The sequence below is a fragment of the Capra hircus genome, chromosome 2, assembly GCF_001704415.2.
Source record: "Capra hircus breed San Clemente chromosome 2, ASM170441v1, whole genome shotgun sequence".
NCBI classification, from domain to species: domain Eukaryota; kingdom Metazoa; phylum Chordata; class Mammalia; order Artiodactyla; family Bovidae; genus Capra; species Capra hircus.
The window spans coordinates 130644103-130666383 of record NC_030809.1 but is presented as its reverse complement, the minus strand read 5'-3'; the positions used below and the strand labels follow the sequence as shown (position 1 = coordinate 130666383).

Sequence of the window (22281 nt, the reverse complement as noted above, 5' to 3'; positions counted from 1 at the left end):
TCAAGAGCTACCTGGATCAACTGAAAGTATTATATGTAATACAATACGGAACTCTGAATCAAAACTGCTAACAAAAAAGTTTCTATTATACAGCTTTTTTCAGTGGCCTTTATGACACAGTGCTCTGCCTGCTCTCTGTCGTCTAGCTGCATGAATTCCCAAGGGACCCACTGGGCCACTGTCCCCACCCATTCCTACCTGTGCCCTGAGGTCCCACTCCTCCTTCAGAGCTCACTCAGCTCCTTATATGTGATCACAGTGTCATGTGCTTCTCCTCATAACCCTTTTCTGGTTGTAACTGTACAGCTTGACTGTATGCTCCATGCAGGGTGATGTCTATTTAATATGTTGACATAGATTTATTCACTGTGCTTGACACATAGTACACACTCAATAAATACTCATGGACTAGTGGGAATACTCATGGACTAGTGTTCTTGCCTGGAGAATCCCAGGGACGGTGGAGCCTGGTGGGCTGCCATCTATGGGGTCACACAGAGTCGGACACAACTGAAGCGACTTAGCAGCAGCAGTAGGAAAATATCAATACTTTAAATAGAACATCATACAACAAATATTTCTTGAACATAATCTGTGCTAAGTGCCAGGTATAGGGCAGTGAAAGGTATGAATGTAAACTATGCAAAACTATCCTTGTAATTATATGTATATGTAGGCACCTGCTGGGCTTCTCTGCTGGGCTCAGCTGGTAAAGAATTCACCTGCAATGCGGGAGACCTGGGTTCGATCCCTGGATTGGGAAGATCCTCTGGAGAAGGGAATGGCTACTCACTCCAGTATTCTTGCCTGGAAAATTCCAGGGACAGAGGAGCCTGGCAGGCCGCAGTCTTTAGGGCTGCAAAAGAGTGTGTCTGACTCTCTTGCAACACACGGGCTCCCATTATATTGGTGATTATATATGCATACTTGTAATTACATACATGTGTATAATATAATAAGATACTTGATCATGGTATAGGAATAAGTGATGGGTATATGGGTTTTCCAAGTGGTGCCACTGGTAGAGAATCCACCTACCAGTTCAGGAGATCCAAGAGATGAGTTCTATCCCTGGGTCTGGAAGATCTCCTGGAAAAGGAAGGCAACCTACTCCAGTTTTCTTGCCTGCAAAATCCCATGGGCAGAGGAGCCTGGTGGGCTACAGTTTATGGGGTCACAAAGGCTCAGACACGATTGAATGACTGAAAATATGTGTACTTAGCCAAAGGCTGAAGGTCTTTCTTTTTCTTTTCACGTGAAAGAATTAAACTGTCTTATAAAAGAGGCCTACAACTAGGATGATTAAAACAATGGATGTCCAGATTTGGCAGTATTTTTGATCAATGTTAATAGGCTACGCTTAAAGACAAATATCCAGTCATTTATGAACAAACAGTAGTTCAATGAATAGTTGACTGCAGTTTGTATTTGGGGGGGGGGCATCCTGAAGTAGTATTCAGTGGAACCTCAGCACATGTGCACAAGCAGATAACAAAGCTCTTGGGCACCCACAGGCCTATCTCACCAGGGTGAGAATCAGCACACAAGCCGCAAAGCTCAAAGAGTCAGTCAGTGGTGCTGCCATGCCAACCACAGCACAGCCAGAGGGATCACCGACAGGGCCTCTGGAAGACATCAAGCTTCTATCGCCAAATACAGCTGGCCGCTAGCCCATCTTCATAGAACACAGCATAAGACTCACACCATTCGTCAGAAGAGTAAACTCGGGGGCTGGGGGAGAATATCCATTTAGCTGTGTATGCTCTCTACAGCTGCTAATATTTCCTTCTATTTTTTCTGCTGGAGAAAGAGAAGGTAAAAGTGAAGTCTTAGTCATTCTTTATTTGCTGCCTTCAAATCTTTCTTCTCCAAATGACCAATAAGCTAAGCCAAGAGAAAGACAGTGGTAACCATCGGCCAGGTCAAGGTGCCGGTTCCTGGCCGTTTGTACATTTCTCCATTGCCCTTTTAGTTTTTGTCAATCTACTTTTTCTCAGCTTGTGTATATCTCTAGGTAGAAAACTAAGGATGTTTAAAATAAAATGGAAAAAACAAAAACAGAACAGACCCCTGATTAATGGAGCCCAACCAGCTGAAAGGCACAATATGCTGCTATGTTGTTATACTTTCCATTTGGGCAAAAATCACATGGCCAATTACACTTACATATACATACACATACATATACATCCACACACACCACGATTTTGTTTAAAAATTTTCCATAAGTATACATAAAATACAAACTCTGTAATTTCCAGACAAGAACCACTGACATCTGTCATAGCAATTAATTTGAAAAAGGCCTCAGGAGTTTTAGTTGACCCTATTTCACTTTCATGCATTGGAGAAGGAAATGGCAACCCCACTCCAGTGTTCTTGCCTGGAGAATCCCAGGGCCGGGGGAGCCTGGTGGGCTGCCGCCTAGGGGGTCGCACAGAGTCAGACTCAACTGAAGAGACTTAGCAGCAGCAGCAGCAGCAGCATGCTGTAAACAAGTCCATCGAAATTCAGGCTGAAGGAATATTATGACCAAGCCAAAAGGACATAATAATCCTACTGTTCGTGACTTTGGCCAGACCACAGCAGGAAGTGGTTACAATTAGGAGATCACTGACCAAAGGGAAAAAAAAAAAAAAAAAGGAGTCTGAATGAGTGGGAAGATAAAAAGAGGAGAGTCTAGGATAAGATGTTCTGCGGAAAATCCCTGAGGGAACTGGAGAAGCAAAGCTGTGGGAGGGACATTCAGATATGTGAGGGGCTTTTCTGCTGAACAGGGAGTGGGCTGTGTGGGCCCAGAGTCATACCTGTGAGCAGTCAGCAGAACAGGCACGTTGCTTCAGCTGCTAAGCAGAAACTACGGGAGTGCAGCACTTTGTCCTTTTAGCTGCATTTGATCCTGGGAAGATGTGGACCTGCCTGGACCTCCGGTGAAAGCCTGGAATATACCCAATAGGCGAGAGCCGGTAGGAGACAGCAGGCTCTGGTCACACCTTTAGAGACCCAGTTACAGCCACACCTCAGGCCATCTGCTGGACTGTTCAGCTAGACAATACACTCTTTGTTTTGCTTAAGATACCCTGGGTAAGGTTTTCTGCCACCTCAAGTGAAAGAGTCCTAAGTGACCCAAGATCTTAGCTGCCTTGTGAGGTAGCAAGTTCCACATGATTAGAAGGGTCCAAACAAAGGCTAAGTAACCATCTACCAAGGATTAGGGGGAGAGAACCCAACTGGGCTGAACTTAGGCCCCTGTGATTTTCCTGGGGCTACCATAACAAATGGGCTTCCTAGGTGGTACAGTGGTAAAGAATTCACCTGCCAATGTAGGAGATGAAGGAGATGTGGGTTTGATCCTTAGCTCAGGAAGATCCTCTGGAGGAGGAAATGGCAACCCACTCCAGTATTCTTGCCTGGAAAATCCAAAGGACAGAGGAGCCTGGTGGGCTACAGTCCATGGGGTCATGAAGAGTCAGACACAACTCAGCGACTAAGCAATGGACACCATAACAAATACCCCAGACTGGGCAGCTCAAAGAACAGAATATATTTTCTTCTAACTCTGGAGGCTCTAGGTCTAAGATCACGGTGTCGGCAAGATCCGGGTCTTCTGAGGCATCTCTCCTTGGCGTGTAGATGATGTACCCTCCGCTTGTGTCCTCACAGGGCACCCCCTCCACGTGTCTGTGCCCCAATCTCTTCTCAAAAGGACATCAGTCGTATTCGATCAGGGGCCACCCTAATCAGTCAGTTCAGTCGCTCAGTCATGTCCGACTCTTTGCGACACTATGAACTGTAGCACACCAGGCCTCCCTGTCCATCACTGATTCCTGGAGTCCACCCAAACTCATGTCCATTGAGTCAGTGACGCCATCCAACCATCTCATCCTCTTTCATCCCCTTCTCCTCCTGCCTTCAATCTTTCCCAGCATCAGGGTTTTTTTAAATGAATCAGCTCTTCGCATGAGGTGGCCAAAGTATTAGAGTTTCAGCTTCAGCATCAGTCCTTCCAATGAACACCCAGGACTGATCTCCTTTAGGATGGACTAGTTGGATCTCCTTGCAGTCCAAGGGACTCTCAAGAGTCTTCTCCAACACCAAAGTTCAAAAGCATCAATTTTTCAGTGCTCAGGTTTCTTTGTAGTCCAACTCTCACATCCATACATGACTAGTGGGAAAACTATAACCTTGACTAGATGGACCTTTGCTGACAAAGTAATGTCTCTGCTTTTTAATATGCTGTCTAGGTTGGTCATAACTTTCCTTCTAAGGAGTCAGCATCTTTTAATTTCATGGCTGCAATCACTATCTGCAATGATTTTGGAGCCCCACAAAATAAAGTCAGCCACTGTTTCCCCATCTGTTTCCCATGAAGTGATGGGACCAGATGCCATGATCTTAGTTTTCTGAATGTTGAGCTTTAAGCCAACTTTTTCACTCTCCACTTTCACTTTCATCAAGAGGCTCTTTAGTTCTTCATTTTCTACCATAACAGTGGTGTCATCTGCATATCTGAGGTTATTGATATTTCTCCCAGCAATCTTGATTCCAGCCTGCGCTTCATCCAGCCCAGCATTTCTCATGATGTACTCTGCATATAAGTTAAATAAGCAGGGTGACAATATACAGCCTTGACGTACTCCTTTTCCTATTTGGAACCAGTCTGTTGTTCTATGTCCACTTCTAACTGTTGCTTCCTGACCTGCATACAGATTTCTCAAGAGGCAGGTCAGGTGGTCTGGTATTCCCATCTCTTTAAGCATTTTCCACATTTTGTTGTGAACCACATAGTCAATAAAGCAGAAATAGATATTTTTATGGAACTCTCTTGCTTTTTCGATGATCCAGAGGATGTTGGCAATTTGATCTCTGGTTCCTTGCCTTTTCTAAAACCAGCTTGAACATCTGGAAGTTCACGGTTCACGTATTGCTGAAGCCTAGCTTGGAGAATTTTGAGCATTACTTTGCTAGCGTGTGAGATGAGTGCAATTGTGTGGTAGTTTGAGCATTCTTTGGCATTGCCTTTCTTCAGGATTGGAATGAAAACTGACCTTTTCCAGTCCTGTGGCCACTGCTGAGTTTTCCAAATTTGCTGGCATATTGAGTGCAGCACTTTCACAGCATCATCTTTTAGGATTTGAAATAGCTTAACTAGAATTCCATCACCTCCAGTAGTTTTGTTCGTAGTGATGCTTTCTAAGGCCCACTTGACTTCACATTCCAGGATGTCTGGTTTTAGGTGAGTGATCACACCATCGTGATTATCTGGGTCATGAAGATCCTTTTGTACAGTTCTTTTGTGTATTCTTGCCACCTCTTCTTAATATCTTCTGCTCCTGTTAGGTCCATACCATTTCTGTCCTTTATTGAGCCCATCTTTGCATGAAATCCTCCCTTGGTATCTCTAATTTTCTTGACAAGAACTCTAGTCTTTCCCTCATAGCCTCACTTTAATTTACCTCTCTAAAGACCATATCTCTTAATGCAGTCACATTTTGGAGTACTTGGGATTCGGACTTTAAGGGGTGAATTTCAAGGGCCACAATTCAGCTCACAAAAATGACCTCTAAGCCTACTTACAACTCCAACATGAAAGAAAGTTGAGTAAAAAGTCCTAGTTTGTTTTCCTCAAAAGCCATCTAGGATTTCCCTGGTGGTCCGGTGGTTAAGAATCTGCCTGCGAATGCAGGGGACCCGGGTTTGATCCCTGCTCCAGAAGACCCCACATGTCCTGGGGCAACTAAGCCCACGCACCATAACTACCGAAGCCAGAGAACCCTAGAGCCTGTGCTCCACAACGAGAGTCACCGCAGAGAGAGGCCCACAGATTGCAACTGGGGAGCACCCCCCACGCCTTCTCATGTGCAACTGGAGAAGCCTGCATATAACAACAAAGACCCAGCGCAGCTAAACAGAAAAAAACATATACACTTGGCAAGTGTGACTGTAAAAAAAAAAGCCATCTGCTCCGTGGACCAGAAATAGAGCCTGTGCAAGCAGAGGCAGCTTCTCTGGGCCTCTAAAGTCAAAGTGAGTCTGCATCCCTAGGGGAGGATTGTTAGCATTTTGTATAACCCAATCTACTGTATTTACTCATTTATGTTATCTAGGGCATTGCTATTTACTCTTCCAGAGGTTGATGTAAAATGAAAGGCTTTGACAAACAGTGCTAATTAACACATTTTCACAAGGGGCAGTGCAACAGGGCGCCTGCTGCATTCGGGCTGAAGTGGTGGCATCCAGGGCACAGGCCACAGGAAGGGGACTTTTCTCAAGAATGGTCATAACTGCCTGGGTCATACTACAGGCATTCTGAAAAGATCAAATAAGCACGTTAAGAAAAATGCAAATGTGTAAACTACCATTAGATACAATGCACATATTTCAGCGAGAGCAGCCAAGTCTTTTACAAATTCCGTCTGAGCCAGCACATGGAGAAATGTTTAAGGTTTAGGATTCTAACATCCACTGAAGTCAGCTGGTGCTGGAGAAAGAAATTCTCTATACAGATCCCAGTGACTGCTATCGTCTGCCCCCTCCCCCGTCGCTGACTCGACGGTCTGTTGCCGCGGCATGGCCTGGATGAGCCAGCATGAGTGGCTCTGTGTACATTGCTGACTCATCAGCAAAACCCATGGAAGCCTAAGTCCCTGGTGGGGTGGCCAGGGAGGAGTGAGATCGGACGTGCGGGTTTCACATAGAGAAACCAAGCAAAGCGAGAACTTAGATCAGTAGCGTCACCAAAGACACGCCATCAAATCCAACACCCTTGTTTCCCAGAGACAGGAAAATACAGAGAGGCGGGATAGGGCCACCATTAGTAGGCCAGTGGCAGGCCAAGGGCCCTCTGCTCTGTGGCTCTTAGGCCGGCCACAAAGTGCTCTGCTCCTACTGCGAGGCCCCTGCGCAAAGTCAAACCTACACACGGGCTCGAAGAAACACCTCTGAATTGGATTCAGGAAGTTGGGTGTATGTTTAGGTCGACTTTAGAAGACGGTTCAGATTTTAAACTTTGATGAGTTGGTAGGAATGAGGGAAGAGGAAAGTAGAAAACACAAAGGCCACTCAACAGCTGCCCAATATCCTGGATCACAAAAGAAACAATTGACCCAGAAACAAAATTTGGGGTTCCTAGAGGGAATGGCTCAAAAGACCCTTTCTACTGATGCAGAACCAGAGACCTCAAGTACCAGTGCTGTGGCAGGACACAAGGTGAACCAGCATTTCTGCCTCCACCCACGGGCTGGAAAAGGGCTGCCTCCAGCAAGCAGACTTCAAAATCAAATAATCAGAAGTTGACTGTATGGTTTGGGTTGGGTAAGGAGCAGAGGGATTGCCCTGGTGGCTCAGCAGGAAAGAATCCACCTGCAACGTGGGAGACCCAGGTTCCCTCCCGGGGTTGGGCAGATCCCCTGGAGGAAGAAATGGAGAGCCACGCCAGTGTTCTTGCCTGGAGAGTCCCAAGGACAGAGGAGCCTGGCCGGCTATGGCCCATGGGGTCACAGAGCCAAACACGACGGAGCAACTCAGCATGCTCACACATTCAAATTATAAAGCCTACAAAAATATCGTTTAGATTTAGTTCTATTGGTGATCTAGGAATTGGAAATGGAAACAATGATTTTCTGATTTAGCCTAACTAGGACACTGAACATAAAACTGTTCCCCTATAAAAACTACAAGAATCTTCTCTGTGGAATAAAGTATATTACAGCTATTAGTAGCATTCCTGAGGTAAGGTAATAAAAACCAATCCTACACTCGGGCATTTGTGTTAAAAAACAATAATAATTGATTTGTTTGCTGGTCTAGTCCTGGTTTGTTTTCTTTCCCAGTTTGATCGCACCTAACAGATAAACACTAGCCACGGAAGATAACGCTTAAGCCATTAGGCCGTTTGGGGCATCACATTCCCTCTAGTATTGCGTTTCTCCAGGCAGAAATGAGGGGCCACAGTCCTAAGGGTGAATGGAGACTCTCTCTAGAATGAACTCCTTCAGTTATGAGTTAATAACACCAAAAGAGCATTAAAGATATGGCCACGACTTCATGTCCTGACTTTAGAATATAATTTTCTTCCCCTCAGAAGCACTGAACTTGTCACTTCCCGAAAGTCCTGTTCCATGGCACAGCTTCCAGAAGTAACGCTGATAGCGTCATGTGTCTTGCCCCAGATAGCTTTACTAGCTGAAGGGAAGGGAGGAGAGTGGAGGAGGAGGATGGTTACAGAAACCCCGGGCTGAAGTTAGCTGTTCCAGCTATGTGCCAAGGTTTCCCACAAACATCTCTGGCTTCATTCTCTCTCCCAAGATCTCGACTCATAAACACAACTTCCCAATGGGCATCTTTCTCATCTGATAGGACCTCCACAAGCCCCATTCTTCCGCACTGATAGCTCTTCCCTGGGTTTCCTTGCTTGGTGAGTGGCACCACCACCCATTTGGTGCCCAATTCACAAGATAACTCTTCTTTCTCACTCCACCTACACTAGGCCCTGCCCCCCCAAAACTCTTGATTTTACTTGCTTTTCTCTTTTGCAGCTCCAAGTGTCTCAGGTACCTAAGCTAACACTTCTGTAACACCTAGTATTTTCCTTTTATGCTATGGTCATCCACCCCCTACCAGAAAGTGAACTCTGTGAGAGAGGAACCTTATCTGTCTGGTTCAGTACTGTATTCCCAGAATAGAACCTGATCATTTAATAAAGACTTCTTTAGAGAAACACTGAAAGAACATAATATTTAATTGTGAACTAACTCTGTTAATGATGTATGATACCTAGTCATGTCTGATAACTAGTCATCATACATGCATTTCTGTATGATGCCTAGTCATCATTAAAAACATTTTTGCCACTTAGATACAGTGTGAATTGGTTTAATCACATTACTCTCTTCCTAACACTTCTTGAAGGTAGTTAATCCGGAGGAATGACAATTTCACTGGGGGTAAAAAAAGATAATTTGAGAGAATTGAGTATTTTAGAGGAAGGGAGAGCTCACCAGGAAGACAAAAGAGGGTGGTTGGAGCAGGTGAAAAAGTTGTATCAGACACTGGTCACTCAGAGCAGTCCAAGATGTGAGGCTGGGCTGCATAAAGGGACAATATACTCGCCAATCTAAGACCGTGCCTATGAACCTACAAGGTAGCTGAGAACACAGGCTTTGGAGTCTGAGTGGCTGGTCTGAGTTCTACCTCTGCTAGTTACCAGCTGTATGACTGTGGGCAACTTACCTTAGCACCTTGAACTTCCCCTCTCTGAGACAGACACAGCAATGACTAACTCACAAGGCTACTGCAAGGATAAATGGGGGCCTGAAGGTAAAGCATTTCACCAGTGCCTTGGAGGGCACTTGGATGTAATAAGCGCTTTTTCTCAATATTATACTATAATTATAATGTTTATTAAGTTTGGAGATTTCTTAATTTAAAATTTTTATTTTTCAATAAAATTTAAATTTTAAAATTTTTAATTAAAAAAATTTGCGATTCTGCAATTCTATTGCTATTCTGCAATTTTGAAGTTGCTAAAAAAAAAAAAGAACCCACAATTTTATCTGGGATTGGTGGAAGGCACAACATCAACAAAGGTCATGCATGAGTCACCAGCTTGTGACTCAAGCAAGAAAGGACAACTCATTATTTATCTGAAACTCAGGGAACGAAGTAAAATGGGACTTCTCTAAAGTAGGGCAGAATAAACAATAATAAATGCTCCACCCAGAGAAGTGTTGCAGAAAGGGAACCCCTTCCAGGACCTGAGAGTGGGTTCTTGTCTAACATTCAGAAAGGAATTGTCCGGAAACAAATGGTCCAAGGAGACACAGCCGACAAACCATAAAACCTGAGATGGCGAGCCACGCAGCAGAGTCCTCCTGGGTTCCTTTAGCCTGCTGCTCTCCGCCCTTCCCAGTAAAGTCTCACCCTCTGTGTCTCCTTGGACATTCATTTCCAAGTGTTAGACAACAGCCCCCTCTGGGGCCCTGGAAGGGGTCCCCCTTCTGCAATAGAAGTGTTTTAAAGAAACATCAAGGCAGACATCTGTTCCTGCCACCTCTTGCTCAAACTCACCAGTGACTTCCCATTGTTCTTAGGGAAACACACTCTTTCTCGGTGGAACCCGGAGCCCTTGCACGAGCCCTGCCCACCTTGCTGACTTTTATCACTCCTCACTCCTCGTTCAGGCGATACGCACACTTGCGGTTCCCTCATCTTCCCTGGGTGGCTTCTGTGCAAACACCACTCTGCTCAGATGTCTCTTCCTTAGAGAAAGCCTCTGTTAGCTCAAGCGGAAACAGTCGCCTCTTCTCAGTCGCTCTGGGAACCTGCGTCCTGTGTGAATTTTGCCACGTCATCATTCATCATGATCAGAAATGAGATAATCTGTGTACTGTTCACTGTCTACCCCAATAGAAGGTTCGTCCTACGAGGACTGGCCTTTGTCTATCTCATCACACATTCCAAATAACACCAAGACCTACAAAAGTGCCTGTCACCTAAGGCATGTTTAAGAAATATGTGTTGAAGGAGTGAATTAATAACAACAGGAATAACACCACCCGTTGTTTACAGCTGAGCACTTACTATATCCTATGCATTATCTTATTAATCTTAACAATGGTATGAAGTCAGATACAATTATTACCACCATGTTACAAATGAGGAACCTGAGGCTTAACAAAGCTAAATTGCTGGCTTATCCAAGGTCAGATACAGTTGAGCACTTACTAGATGCTATGCATTATCTAATTACTCTTAACAATGGTATGAAGTTAGACACTATAGCAAGTGTGGGATTTGAACCCAGGTCAAATGCACACACGCACACATGTGCACTCTTTACAGGTGAACCGGCAAAAAGAAGAACACAAGGAAACAGGAGAGCTACCAGACTACCCAACACTCCTACCAGGGTTTGGGAAGATGACTAGGGTCAAGCCTGGGCCAATTTACTTTCTGCTCCTGTTCATTCTCCTAAGTGGAGTGAACGCCTGACCGACATCCACAGTTACAACCAAGGACCATGCCAATCACCCATTGCTGAGGTGACCTCACTGCACTCAGCAGCCAACCACACCACACAGGATCATGGGCCAAAACTACGGTCCCCAGACAAACGCAACTCGACACTGATTTTTTCTGAAAATGTCTGAGCTTCCTTCTACATGTTATCTTTTTAAAGGAAAGAAAAAGTTAACAAGTTACTGTTTGTCAGCCCCCCAGACTACTATTCAAAGATGTTGTTGACAGCAGACAAAAGGCAAAGAAAAGATGATTAATACTTGAGAAATAAGAATGGGGTGCAATTCTTCCAGTTGGAAAGGTTTTGGAGGGGTATGCTATGAAGGAAGCTTGAAGAAAAATTCTTATCTACTATTCAAAGTATCTTATTGTAATTATATAATTAAAATCTACCAAGCATCCCAAGAATAAGTAGAAATAAGTTAGCCACACTGCTTAGGCTTTTGACTTGCACAAAAAAGGCAGTAATTGACACTGTATGACTCGAGATAATTAAACAGCTGGTGCAAACACTCATACTTGGACTCGTGTCAGCAATAAAATGCAATATCTCTGGGATATCACTTGACTTGACTTTTTAGTACCTTGATCTCTTAATATATAAAGAAATATTATAATTACTGCCCAAGTCAGGTTGTTTGATACATTTTGATATTAATTCTTAATGAGGTACTATAAATTTCCATCTGATTTCATTTTAAAGAAAAAGAACTAAGACTTGAAGCCATGATAATTATGTAAAAGTAGGCTTTTGATCATTCAAATGTATGCTACTTAGGGAAAGCTATACGGGAAACCCAGATGCTCGATGGTAGAGAGTCCTGCCCATGCAGGAGATGAGGGTTCAATCCCTGGGTCAGGAAGATCCCCTGGAGGAGGAAATGGCAGCCCCCTTCAGTACTCTTGCCCGGAAAATTCCATGGACAGAGGAGCCTGGAGGACTACAGTCCATGGGGTCAGAAAACGTTGGACCCAACTGCTGCTGTTGCTAAGTCGCTTCAGTTGTGTCCAACTCTGTGCAACCCCATAGACAGCAGCCCACCAGGCTCCCCTGTCCTGGGATTCTCCAGGCAAGAACACTGGAGTGGGTTGCCATTTCCTTCTCCAATGCATGAAAGTGAAAAGTGAAAGTGAAGTCACTCAGTCGTGTCTGACTAGTAGCGAGCCCATGGACTGCAGCCTACCAGGCTCCTCCACCCATGGGATTTTCCAGGCAAGAACACTGGAGTGGGGTGCCGTTGCCTTCTCCAATGCATGCATGCATGCTAAGTCGCCTCTATTGTGTCTGACTCTGTGTGACCCTATGGACAGCGGCCCACCAGGCTCCTCCATCCACAGGATTCTCCAGGCAAGAATACTGGAGTGGGCTGCCACTTCCTTCTTCAACTGAGACACATACATATTAACGGCGCAAAATCTCAATGTTTATTTTACCTGATATATAAGGATACAATATGTCTCCTTAGAACATATACAGTTTTAAACATACACACGCTCTCACTCTCTCACACACACATCTGGTTCTTTTATGGGAAGATAATTATATTGATCCACTATAAACTGACCTAAGCTTCAAGCTATTTTCCAATCTAAAATACCAAAAAAGGGAGAGAATATATATACATCTAGTACCAAGAATGGAAACTGAATATTTTTCTGTACTTTCTTAAAGAAACAAAATGTTACAGATAAACGGAGGGCTTCCCCATCTTCTTTCTTCCCCAACCAGTCCCCTTCTTTTTATATCCTGTCCAGAAAGCTAGGGCTATATGAACTCAGGATGCATTTTCCCTCCATAAATTTAAGTGGTTTTTTTTCTATACAATTAGGCATATCCATAAAAGTATGTATAACTTTTGAAATGCATTGTTAAAATTTGCGTAAGTGTACCAAACTGTGTATTATTTTGCCTTCTCCCCCATTCAACATCATGGTTTGAGAGCTTCCTATGTTGACATACTGATATAGTCCGTTCCTTTTCTGCATAATATTCCATCTTACGACCACCCTACACTGAATGCATCTATTCCCCAATTGATGAATATTTAGACCAGTTCTCTTTCTCACTGTTAGAAAGCTACAGTAAGCAAGTAGCATCTTTGTACATGTCTTTCTGCATGTGTGTAAAAGTTTCTCTGATGGCTCACGAGGTAAAGAATCTGCCTGCAACATGGGAGACCTGGGTTTGATTCCTAGGTTGGAAAGATCCCCTGGAGGAGGGCATGGCGACCCACTCCATTATTCTTGCTTGGAGAATTCCCATGGACAGAGGAGCCTGGCAGACTATAGTCCATGGGGTCACAGAGTCGGCTACGACTGAGCGACTAAGCACAGCACACAGCAAACGTTTCTCTAGGCAGGTAAGTATCTTAAAATGCAATTATCAAGCCATAGGAAATGTCCAACTTTTACATTACCATGGACTGCTGAATTGGTCTCCACAGTGGTTATCAAGCAACATAATCTACCAGAATATTGGCTAAATAATAATTTAAAAAATCAAGAGAACTAATATATGCAAGTCACTGTTCTAAGCAATTAATGTGCTTTATCTCATTTAGTTTTCATGAAAAAAAAGGTTAATACTAATGATATTCCTACTTATAGATGGCAAAACAGAGATACAAAAATTATATAACTTCTCCAAGGCCACATGGTTCCAAGAGGCATAGTGAAGCTCTAAACCAGGCAACATGCCTCCCAGTCCGTGCTTGTAACCACTATGGACACTGCCTTTCATGAATAAGGACAGGAAGAGACCTTTCCCTGGAGACCGCAGCTATTTCCTTTCTCTATTTTCTTACTCTTGATCCCTGTTTCTTTTATTCCTGTCCCTTTATTTTTCCCTCTCCCTAACTCACGTCTCCCTTGGTCCACTGTAAACATGTCTAGAAGACCGAGGCTCAGGTGATGGCATTGGAGGGGTGCTCAGAAAGGCATTTGCTCCTGAAGCAAGACGTAGAAACAGGTTACAGTATCATACAATTCCCCATAAACATGAGGATACAAGGATACCTACTTTAAATCATAAAACAGAGACCAACATTTCAATAAGATCAGAAACTCAGAACAGGATCTTGGAGACAAGCATAACTGATTTCCCTCAGCCCATTTCTCTTCTTCCACAACAAGATTTCCTTGCTCACTTTGCTCATGTTCCTGGTTTTTACTATCCCAAATCTGTATTCCCAACCCTAACCTCTTTGGGGGCTTTTATAACAGTCAACTGTCTGTTAGACATTCCCACATAGATGTTTCAATTTTAAGGTAAACCAACCGATCGCTGGATTCTGATGAACTTCCACTCTCTCCTCTATTCTGTATCTTCTCCAGTTTCCTCCTGGATTTGGCAGAACCACTGCACCCAAACTGAAACACGAAGGCCTCTTCATCACTTCTCACACCAAACCATTCCACTGATTCTACCTCCCCCCACACTCCTTCCCTCAGCTTCTGCTGCTACTGCTCTACTCCAGGCCTCTATCATCTCTCACTTGGACTCTTTTAAGAACCTTCTCAGGGGGCTTCTGCTTCAAAGTTCCCCACTGCATTCCAAATAAATGAACACCGCTGGCTCTCCTCTGCTCCAAACCTCGCCACGATGCCCTACTGCACCCAGGATAAAGTTCCTTTCCTAATCCCAGCTCCTACCTGGCTTTCAATCTCCCCATCTTTTCCAACCCCCTTCCTTTTAGTGTTCATCCTTGCATCCTATTAAACTGGGTTGTCCAGGCCTAATTAAACTCTTCAATTAAACTTCACAAGTTTGCAGAGTTTTGATTTTTAAACGATAAGAGCAATAGTTACTCCTTTAGATCATGTATAATTTCAAACGAGATGGTTGAATGGCATCACCAACTCAATGGACATGACTCTGAGCGAGCTCCAGAAGACAGTGAAGGACGGGGAAGCCTGGAGTGCTGCAGTCCACAGGGTCGCAAAGAGTCGGACACAACTGAGTGACTGAACTATAATGACAATGTGAGAAATAGGCCTTATCATTTTTTTTCTATTGTGGTAAAGTCATTTTGTAAATAAAAAATAACATTCCATTAAGAAAAGAGAAGGAAAAAATCTTCAGGGCCCTCCTCAGTTGTTATTTTTTAAATCAAGAATTGAGTTATTCTATTTCCATTCTTTCCCTTCATTGTGGCGATTGCCAGCTAAGCAGTTAAGGACTGTGGATGTCAGGATATGACCAGGGAAACAGGGAAACAGGGAAACAGGCACCAACCTTAATTCAGGGTGGTTAGATAGACGGCGGAAGAGCTGAGAAGCCAGAGAACCTGGAGAAAGCCCCAGATAGCCTCCGCAAGGCCTAGGTCTGAAGGACAGGGTGAGGGCCGTGTTACCAGAGCTCAAAGTCACCCACACCATGCAGAGCCACAGGTGAGAGGCGACTTGGCAGGGCATGGAGGACTCGGGTTGGCAGGAGGCAGGGCTGAGTCTGGGAGCAGGGCTCAGCACCGCAAAGGAGGGAACTCTCAGCACACCAAGTGAGGGCTGCAGAGGGCGGCCCTAGTCTCCAGCTGAGTGCTGGCCAACACCTGCATCTGAGCAAACCACCGAAGCCGGGGCGAGAACCACAGGAATTAAAGGGATTAAAGGGGACAATCTCCAAAGTTCACCCAAGACGGAAGAGGGAAGGCTTTTCCCTTTCTTCACACCCTCTCGTCCTCCACCCGGGCCTCTCACCAGCCTGGCGGTTACCACCCCGGCTGGAATACCTAGGTACACACCCCCAGACCGTCTAAGGCAATTGGTCTAAGTGTAGCGGGAGCGTTAGGAGTTTTAAAAGCCACTGCAGCAGCGGAACCCAGCAGACCAGGGGCTGGGAGAAGCAGCTTGTGGAAGCCTGCACTGGGCCCCGCAAGGTGCAGAGAGGCCCCGAGAGCCAAGGGGCCAGGATCAACAACAAGGCCAAAGAGGCAGGTAGAAACAAGGGAGAGGGTACGAAGCAATACAATCATAAACACAGTCCTAAATCTCCAGCTCCAGGTCCGCTCCCCTGATCTCGCCAACTGCAGTTTCCTCCCCATTCTGACGCTGACGGCTATCCCTCCAGTGACAGACTGCTAACACTGTCCCGCGTGTCCTCAGCTGTGGGCCGGCGTCTTGCTGTCCGCTCTTGCTCTCTGTGCAGTGCCCACCAGGAATGTCTGTGTTCCTCCTCTTGCTGGTAGCGTCGTGTATTTCCCTCTCTCCTCCCTAAATGACCAGCCAACTCATTTGGATACTTAGCAACTATTTAGTAGTAATTAATGGCTAATGATGGTTAATATATTATCGCTTCCAGATAGTATTTGCATGACAAAACTGACTGAGTATAACAATTTCAGGTCAAAGTTAGAACTGCTTGAGTAGATTTTTGTGTGTGCCTTAAAATGTAAATCAATTTGAATCACATAACATAGGTGATGGCCTAATATTAAATAGTAATGATTTTTGTTGTTCTTCTTAGTCACTCAGTCATGTCTGACTTTTTGTGACCCTATGGACTTCAGCATGCCAGGCTTTCCTGTCCTTCACTTTCTCCTGAAGTTTGCTCAAACAAATGATTAATTGAAATGTATTTTGATCACAACTCTACTCATGGTTGCTGAAATATTCAACAAGGTGAATATAGCCTTAAAATACATTTATATTTCTAGATAAAGAAATCTAGTCATTACATAAATTAGTCTAAAAATGCACTTGCTGTAAATACCAAAGTCTTGTGGTTTTGAATCAAAAGAAATTTACTTTTTTAGTGGAAATAGGAAGCATTATCCTATTTACCTGAGATAGCCACTTTCCAGTGGGGACAAAATCCAAGATTGAAATCAGAAATCATTTACTCTGTGTGTGTTTAGACGGATAGATATGTTAGTCAATGAAAAATGGGGTCCAAGCCGCCGAACTGTTACAATAGTAAATGGTTCAAAACTGGACATGCTGTTTTAAAAATTGTTTTCTGGTATGATGGTTTCTTCACTATGAACCTATATAAACTTATGAAAATCTACTTTTTAAAAATTCTTTTTGTTGTTGTTTTAATTTCTTAGTTTTTAATTGAAGAAAAATTACAATATTGTATTGGTTTCTGCCATACATCAACTTTTGACTATATTAGGATAGTTACAATTTTTATGGTTATGCTGACTCCTTTAAACAAACCCCCATAACCAGGCTCCTCCCTCCATAGGATTCTCCAGGCAAGAATACTGGAGTGGGCTGCCATTTCCTCCTCCAGAGGATCTTCCCAACCCAGGGATCGAACCTGGGTCTCCCGCATTGCAGGCAGACACTTTAACCTCTGAGCCACCAGGGAAGCCTAAGATAGTCACAGAATACTGAAAAACATGCATGCATATATACGGGCCAGACAGATCTCTCCGTATGATCCTACAAGGAAAACATAAAGGCTATGAATTCATAGAAAGATGATTGCTGTTTATCAACTAGCAACATGATATTCTTCCAATTAAAAAGTAAAACTGTCATCACTAAATTTTTAAGCCCTTAAATCTCAACCACCACTAACCTGACTCCAAAAATTCTCACTAAAGGAAACATCCATTCTACCTAAATACATGGGCATAATCTCACCACAACTATCAGAATCTTTTAAAAGTAGTTAATTCATTTCAATGAACAGGATAAAAATTCAAAAGCAGTAAATGACCACAAACTGATGGAATCCCAGTAGGCTTCTGGGAACAACAATGTGACCGCAAGAGCTTTCTTCTTCCATTACATCATTTAAGGAAAAAAAGATGCTTTTGTATGTAAAACTAGAATATTAAGGTTAAGTGAGTCATTCATTTTTACATAAGGAGACATTAGCGTTCATGTAATGAGTTCTCTCTTAAAAAAAGAAAACACAAGTGTCAAGTTTATGTAATTACCAAACCTAATAGTAAACCTGCTAGGATTCTATCACAAAGCTATATACTTTAGAGAAAAGGCAAAGATAGAAGAGAAATTACTTTTCTTAGCATGTGAGAAGACCTTAAAAGTTTCTGTGAAAATAAAACCTACATGCATACTGTGTACTGAGTCGACATTCAATTAACATTATTGAGTGATTAAATCATGATGTCTAGGAAAGCCACTCATGAGTAAGACCTGACAAGGTACCTTTCTGGGAATAAATGGCTGTGGGTTTTAAACACACTATTAGGTGAGGGGAGATCCTGCTCATACAACCCAACCAAGCTGGAGAAATTCATCACTGTGAGTCTAATTCACCACAGCTCGGAGAACATAAACATAACCTGGACAAGGTTAAAGGATAACCCCAGACCATAATATCACAAGGCTCTGTGAGTGTGCCTCAGGGACCCTGTGTCTCTGGTGGCTGTCCATACAGTGCCTGACTTTGTGACAACAAAGGGGTCAGAGATTTGAGACGGAGAAGGAACGGGAAACAGCCTCCCAAAGCAAAATCAAACAAGGAAAAATAGCCACAATCGCACTGGGAAAAGAAAGATTCTAGGTTGAAACTAGACATTAGAAAATATTTTCTTCAGTTCGTCAAAGGGATATTAAAGGAAAAAAGATCAGTGTTTCTCAGATCTTGCCAGTGTCTATTTCTCCTTTGTAATTTCTCATAGAAACAGTAGATTTAAAGATGACCACATACACACAAACGCACACGGTTGCTTTTAATTACAGCAACTTCAAATTTTAGGGACAGACATGCCATGCTTTTCTATGAGGTTTAAGTGTATCTGGCTCCACATTTTAGAGCCAACAGCAAAGCAGAAAGACATAAAGAGCAAGGTACTAGTCAAACAACTTCAGACAAACATTAGTGGTAAGAAACATTACATAAAAAACACTAAGTATTTCTAGATTTTTTTGCTTAAAAGATTACATGGGAAATTTTAGGTAGAAGAAAGATTTTTAAGTATCCCATGTTTTCATGGCAGATAAAAATGCAGAGACCCATGTAATAATCAGAAAAAATTATATAAGATGCTCTTCCATGTAATATCATGGATTAATGATTTTGGTGTGTTACAGCACAGCCTTATTAAATATAATGGACATCTTCAATACTCCATATATTCAAGGTCTTTCTGCATCAGCAAGTGGCTGAGAATAACTGAAGGCTGAAAAAACATAATCCTCTTTATCTACTTAAACTCTTCTTCATAAATGCCTTAGACAGCTGGACCCTTCAAGGTCCATGGAGTAATAGAGTTGACTAAATTGGTGCTTTTATACCTGAAAACACTTAATGTAAGAGTCTCTTAGCATACAGAAGGGAAACATCATATTTTGAGATAATTCAACTAAGTTCTTCATTTCCTTCCTTTTGATTCTATTTTAAAGAGAAAGAGCTACAGAAATCCCCACTCCCACCTAAACCTTACCCCCAACACAAATTATAATATCCGTAAACGTGCTCAAAGGAGCTATAAACTATGAAAAGATGAAGTTCAACTGCTGAGGGGCAGCAACAGTAGGCATGCTCTTACCTGATATGGCCAATCAGTTCAATAAGCTTGTGACTAAAAAAATAAGCTGTCAGCTCAGACACATGGCTCAGGACTGAGCAGACCCCAAAGAGAGTTGTTGTTCCATTCAGGTCCTCCAAATGCCAGTAGAGAAAGGTGAACACGAAGCCATATCCGAAACCCATAAACCAAGCCACGAACAACACGGAGCCGTACTGCACGCTGCAAAGCAGCCTGATCAAGTCCCAGAAGCTGAAGGCCTGCGAGTGGCTGGTGGTGGTCGGTGTCTCCTCAGAGGACTCCGTGGAGCTGTTCCTCTCCACCTGAGGGATCTCCACCTCTTTCCCTTTACTTTCACTGTTTTTGAAGTGGCTGTAGCGGAACCGGAACTGGGTAGCAACAATCAGGGCCATGGTCATGAGGACCCCGAAGACGAAGAAGACGATCTGGTAGTTCCGGTACTCGGGCGGCTTACAGCCCTTCCCTTCGATGAGCACGTCCATGTGGGTGTAGTCGATGCCGATGCCCACAGACAGCATGGCCAGGCCCCAGCCCAGGGAGCCCCACATTCGCTGCAGGCCATAGCGGTCTCTGTGCTTACCCAGGTACTGGAGCGTCACTGTGTCCACGATCGTGACGGAGGAGGCGCTGAAAAACTCTCCTATTACGACGACGACCAAGACCACCAGGAATATGGCTTCCACTTCTTGCTGATCATAAACAAGAGTGACTCGGTCAGAAGGTACAGGCTTGGTGGTAGTGACCATGGAAGTGGTTGTCTCCCTGGTTGCATTTCCTGGGGGGGCAGAGGAGGTTGCAGTGCTTGGGTTCAAGGTCACAATATGGTCAGTAATTTCATCGGTCTCAGGCTGCAGAGTCGGTGCGCTGGTCTTGTTTGGAGCTGTCGGGAAGATGACAGTTTCTGTGACATTGGGCCCCGCTTCTGACATCACTGGCCCATCATAAGGAAGCAGGTGCCTTTTCTCACGAATTCTTGGAGAGGTGGTGATGAAAGAGACAATGGAGGAATTTGTCGGCAGGATAGTGAATGGGTGACTTGAATTGGTGGGATGAGCTGTTGGGGGGATCTTTGGTACACATCGCAAGGTAGCGGGTTTGACAAATCCGATGCCCAGGTTGAATAAAACCCAGCACAAAAGAGAAAAGAGGAGGACGATTTTGCCTTTTTTAAAGCGATCTGCAACTACACCCCAAAAGGGGGCACTGCAGAATTCAATGAAGTATCGAATACCTACCAGCAGTCCACTCTGGCTGGGTGACATTCCCAGCTGCTTGTAATACACGGGCAAAAGGGGGTAGAGAGAGCCATATGCAGAGTAAAAGAAAAAATAAAAGACCTTGGAAATGAGAAGATCATTGTTTATCTTAACGCAGTGTTTCTCTATCCAGTCTATTTCCTCCTCAGGAATAGCAGCTGTTTCAGACGGGGACGGCGTTTCGTTTGAAGGTGGTTCTGGTTCCCTGGAAATACCATTAAAAGGATCGGCCAGCACGTATTTCCTCTTCTGTTCCTCTTCATCATCAGTTAAGATGGCAACTTTATCATCTGTCGCCATGGCTTATCACCACCATCAGAAAGCTGACGGCCTTCAAAATTTTGGCTGTTGATCTGTAAAAAAAATTTTAAAGGCGGCTTAGAATGAAAATGATAACATTTAAACATAAGAGTTTCACCTGGTGGGAAAGAGGAGTTTCAAACTACAACTTAAAGTAATAATTGTGAGAGAAAACTATCACCATTCACTTGCAGCCATACAATAATGATAAGGGAAAATAACTTTACAAAATTCAAGTGCTCTCTCTGTGGCCACTGACTGGCTAAAATTACATCTTCTAATGGTTCATTCTTCAGGTTCATTCTCAATCTTTTCACTGATTCCTAGGGAAAATGTACAAATAACAGGGATTACATCTAAACCAAATAGAGGGTAAACAATATTTACAGTTTCTTGGTTTTATTTTTCAAACAAATCCATTGCACTAGGAAGTCTAGAATGCTTAGAAAATAAAGACAGCTAAAACCATTTCAGTTTCTTGGAAAAAAAACAGAAATAAGCCCCTAACCACTAACACAAATGTGATGAGAAAAAGGGACCCAATCGCACATTTGTATCTGCACTTGGTCACTACAGCCATAACAAAGATATCCTGATAAGGAAGTTGTCTTTATGCTGCTTATATTACATACATTTTCCAGATGTGCTTTTATAGACTGTAGTTTAAGAAAATGTCAGAAAAATAGCAGATAGCATTTACTGAGTACATCCTCTGCACCAGACCACACTGAAAGATCTTTAAATGTGTTAATTCACATTCATCACAATATCTCTATTGTCTCCTCCACTTTACAGATGAGAAAAAATGAGGCGTAGTGAGTTTAAATAACTCACATGTGCACAGCGAGGATTTGAACTCCAATATTATGATTGTAGGCTTCCCATATAGCTCAGTGATAAAGAATCCACCTGCCAATGGAGGAGATGCAGTTTCAATCCCTGGATCAGGAAGATGCCCTGGAGAAGGAAATGGCCATCCATTTCAGTATTCTTGCCTGGGAAGAGGAGCTTGGGAAGCTACAGTCCATGGGGTCGCAAGAGTCGGACATGACTTAGCGACTAAAACGAGATTACGGCTTTAGGACATATACCCTAGTATACCACACTAAACTGCCAAATACCACGTTTTGGATAATAAAGTGCTACTAAATCTTTTTATGAGACAGGGTGTTTCATATGAGAGATAATATAACAAAGGCAGAAACTTATCAGAATGATGCCACATTCCCCAGAATTTCCTT

General features: G+C 43.5%; 1 protein-coding gene across 2 annotated transcripts in view; it reads right to left on the bottom strand.

Moving 5' to 3' along the window:
- MFSD6 (major facilitator superfamily domain containing 6) overlaps positions 1-21960 on the bottom strand; it is a 62851-nt gene extending 40891 nt beyond the window's left edge. The window contains exons 1-2 of one of the 2 annotated variants that reach the window (XM_013967723.2): positions 21875-21960; positions 19485-21093 (exon numbers count right to left, since the gene is read on the bottom strand). In XM_013967723.2, coding sequence (XP_013823177.2) covers positions 19485-21040 — 1556 coding nt within the window. In that variant the 5' untranslated portion in view covers positions 21041-21093; positions 21875-21960. The remainder of the gene's footprint in view (positions 1-19484; positions 21094-21874) is intronic. The other variant, XM_005675845.3, reaches the window with a different exon arrangement.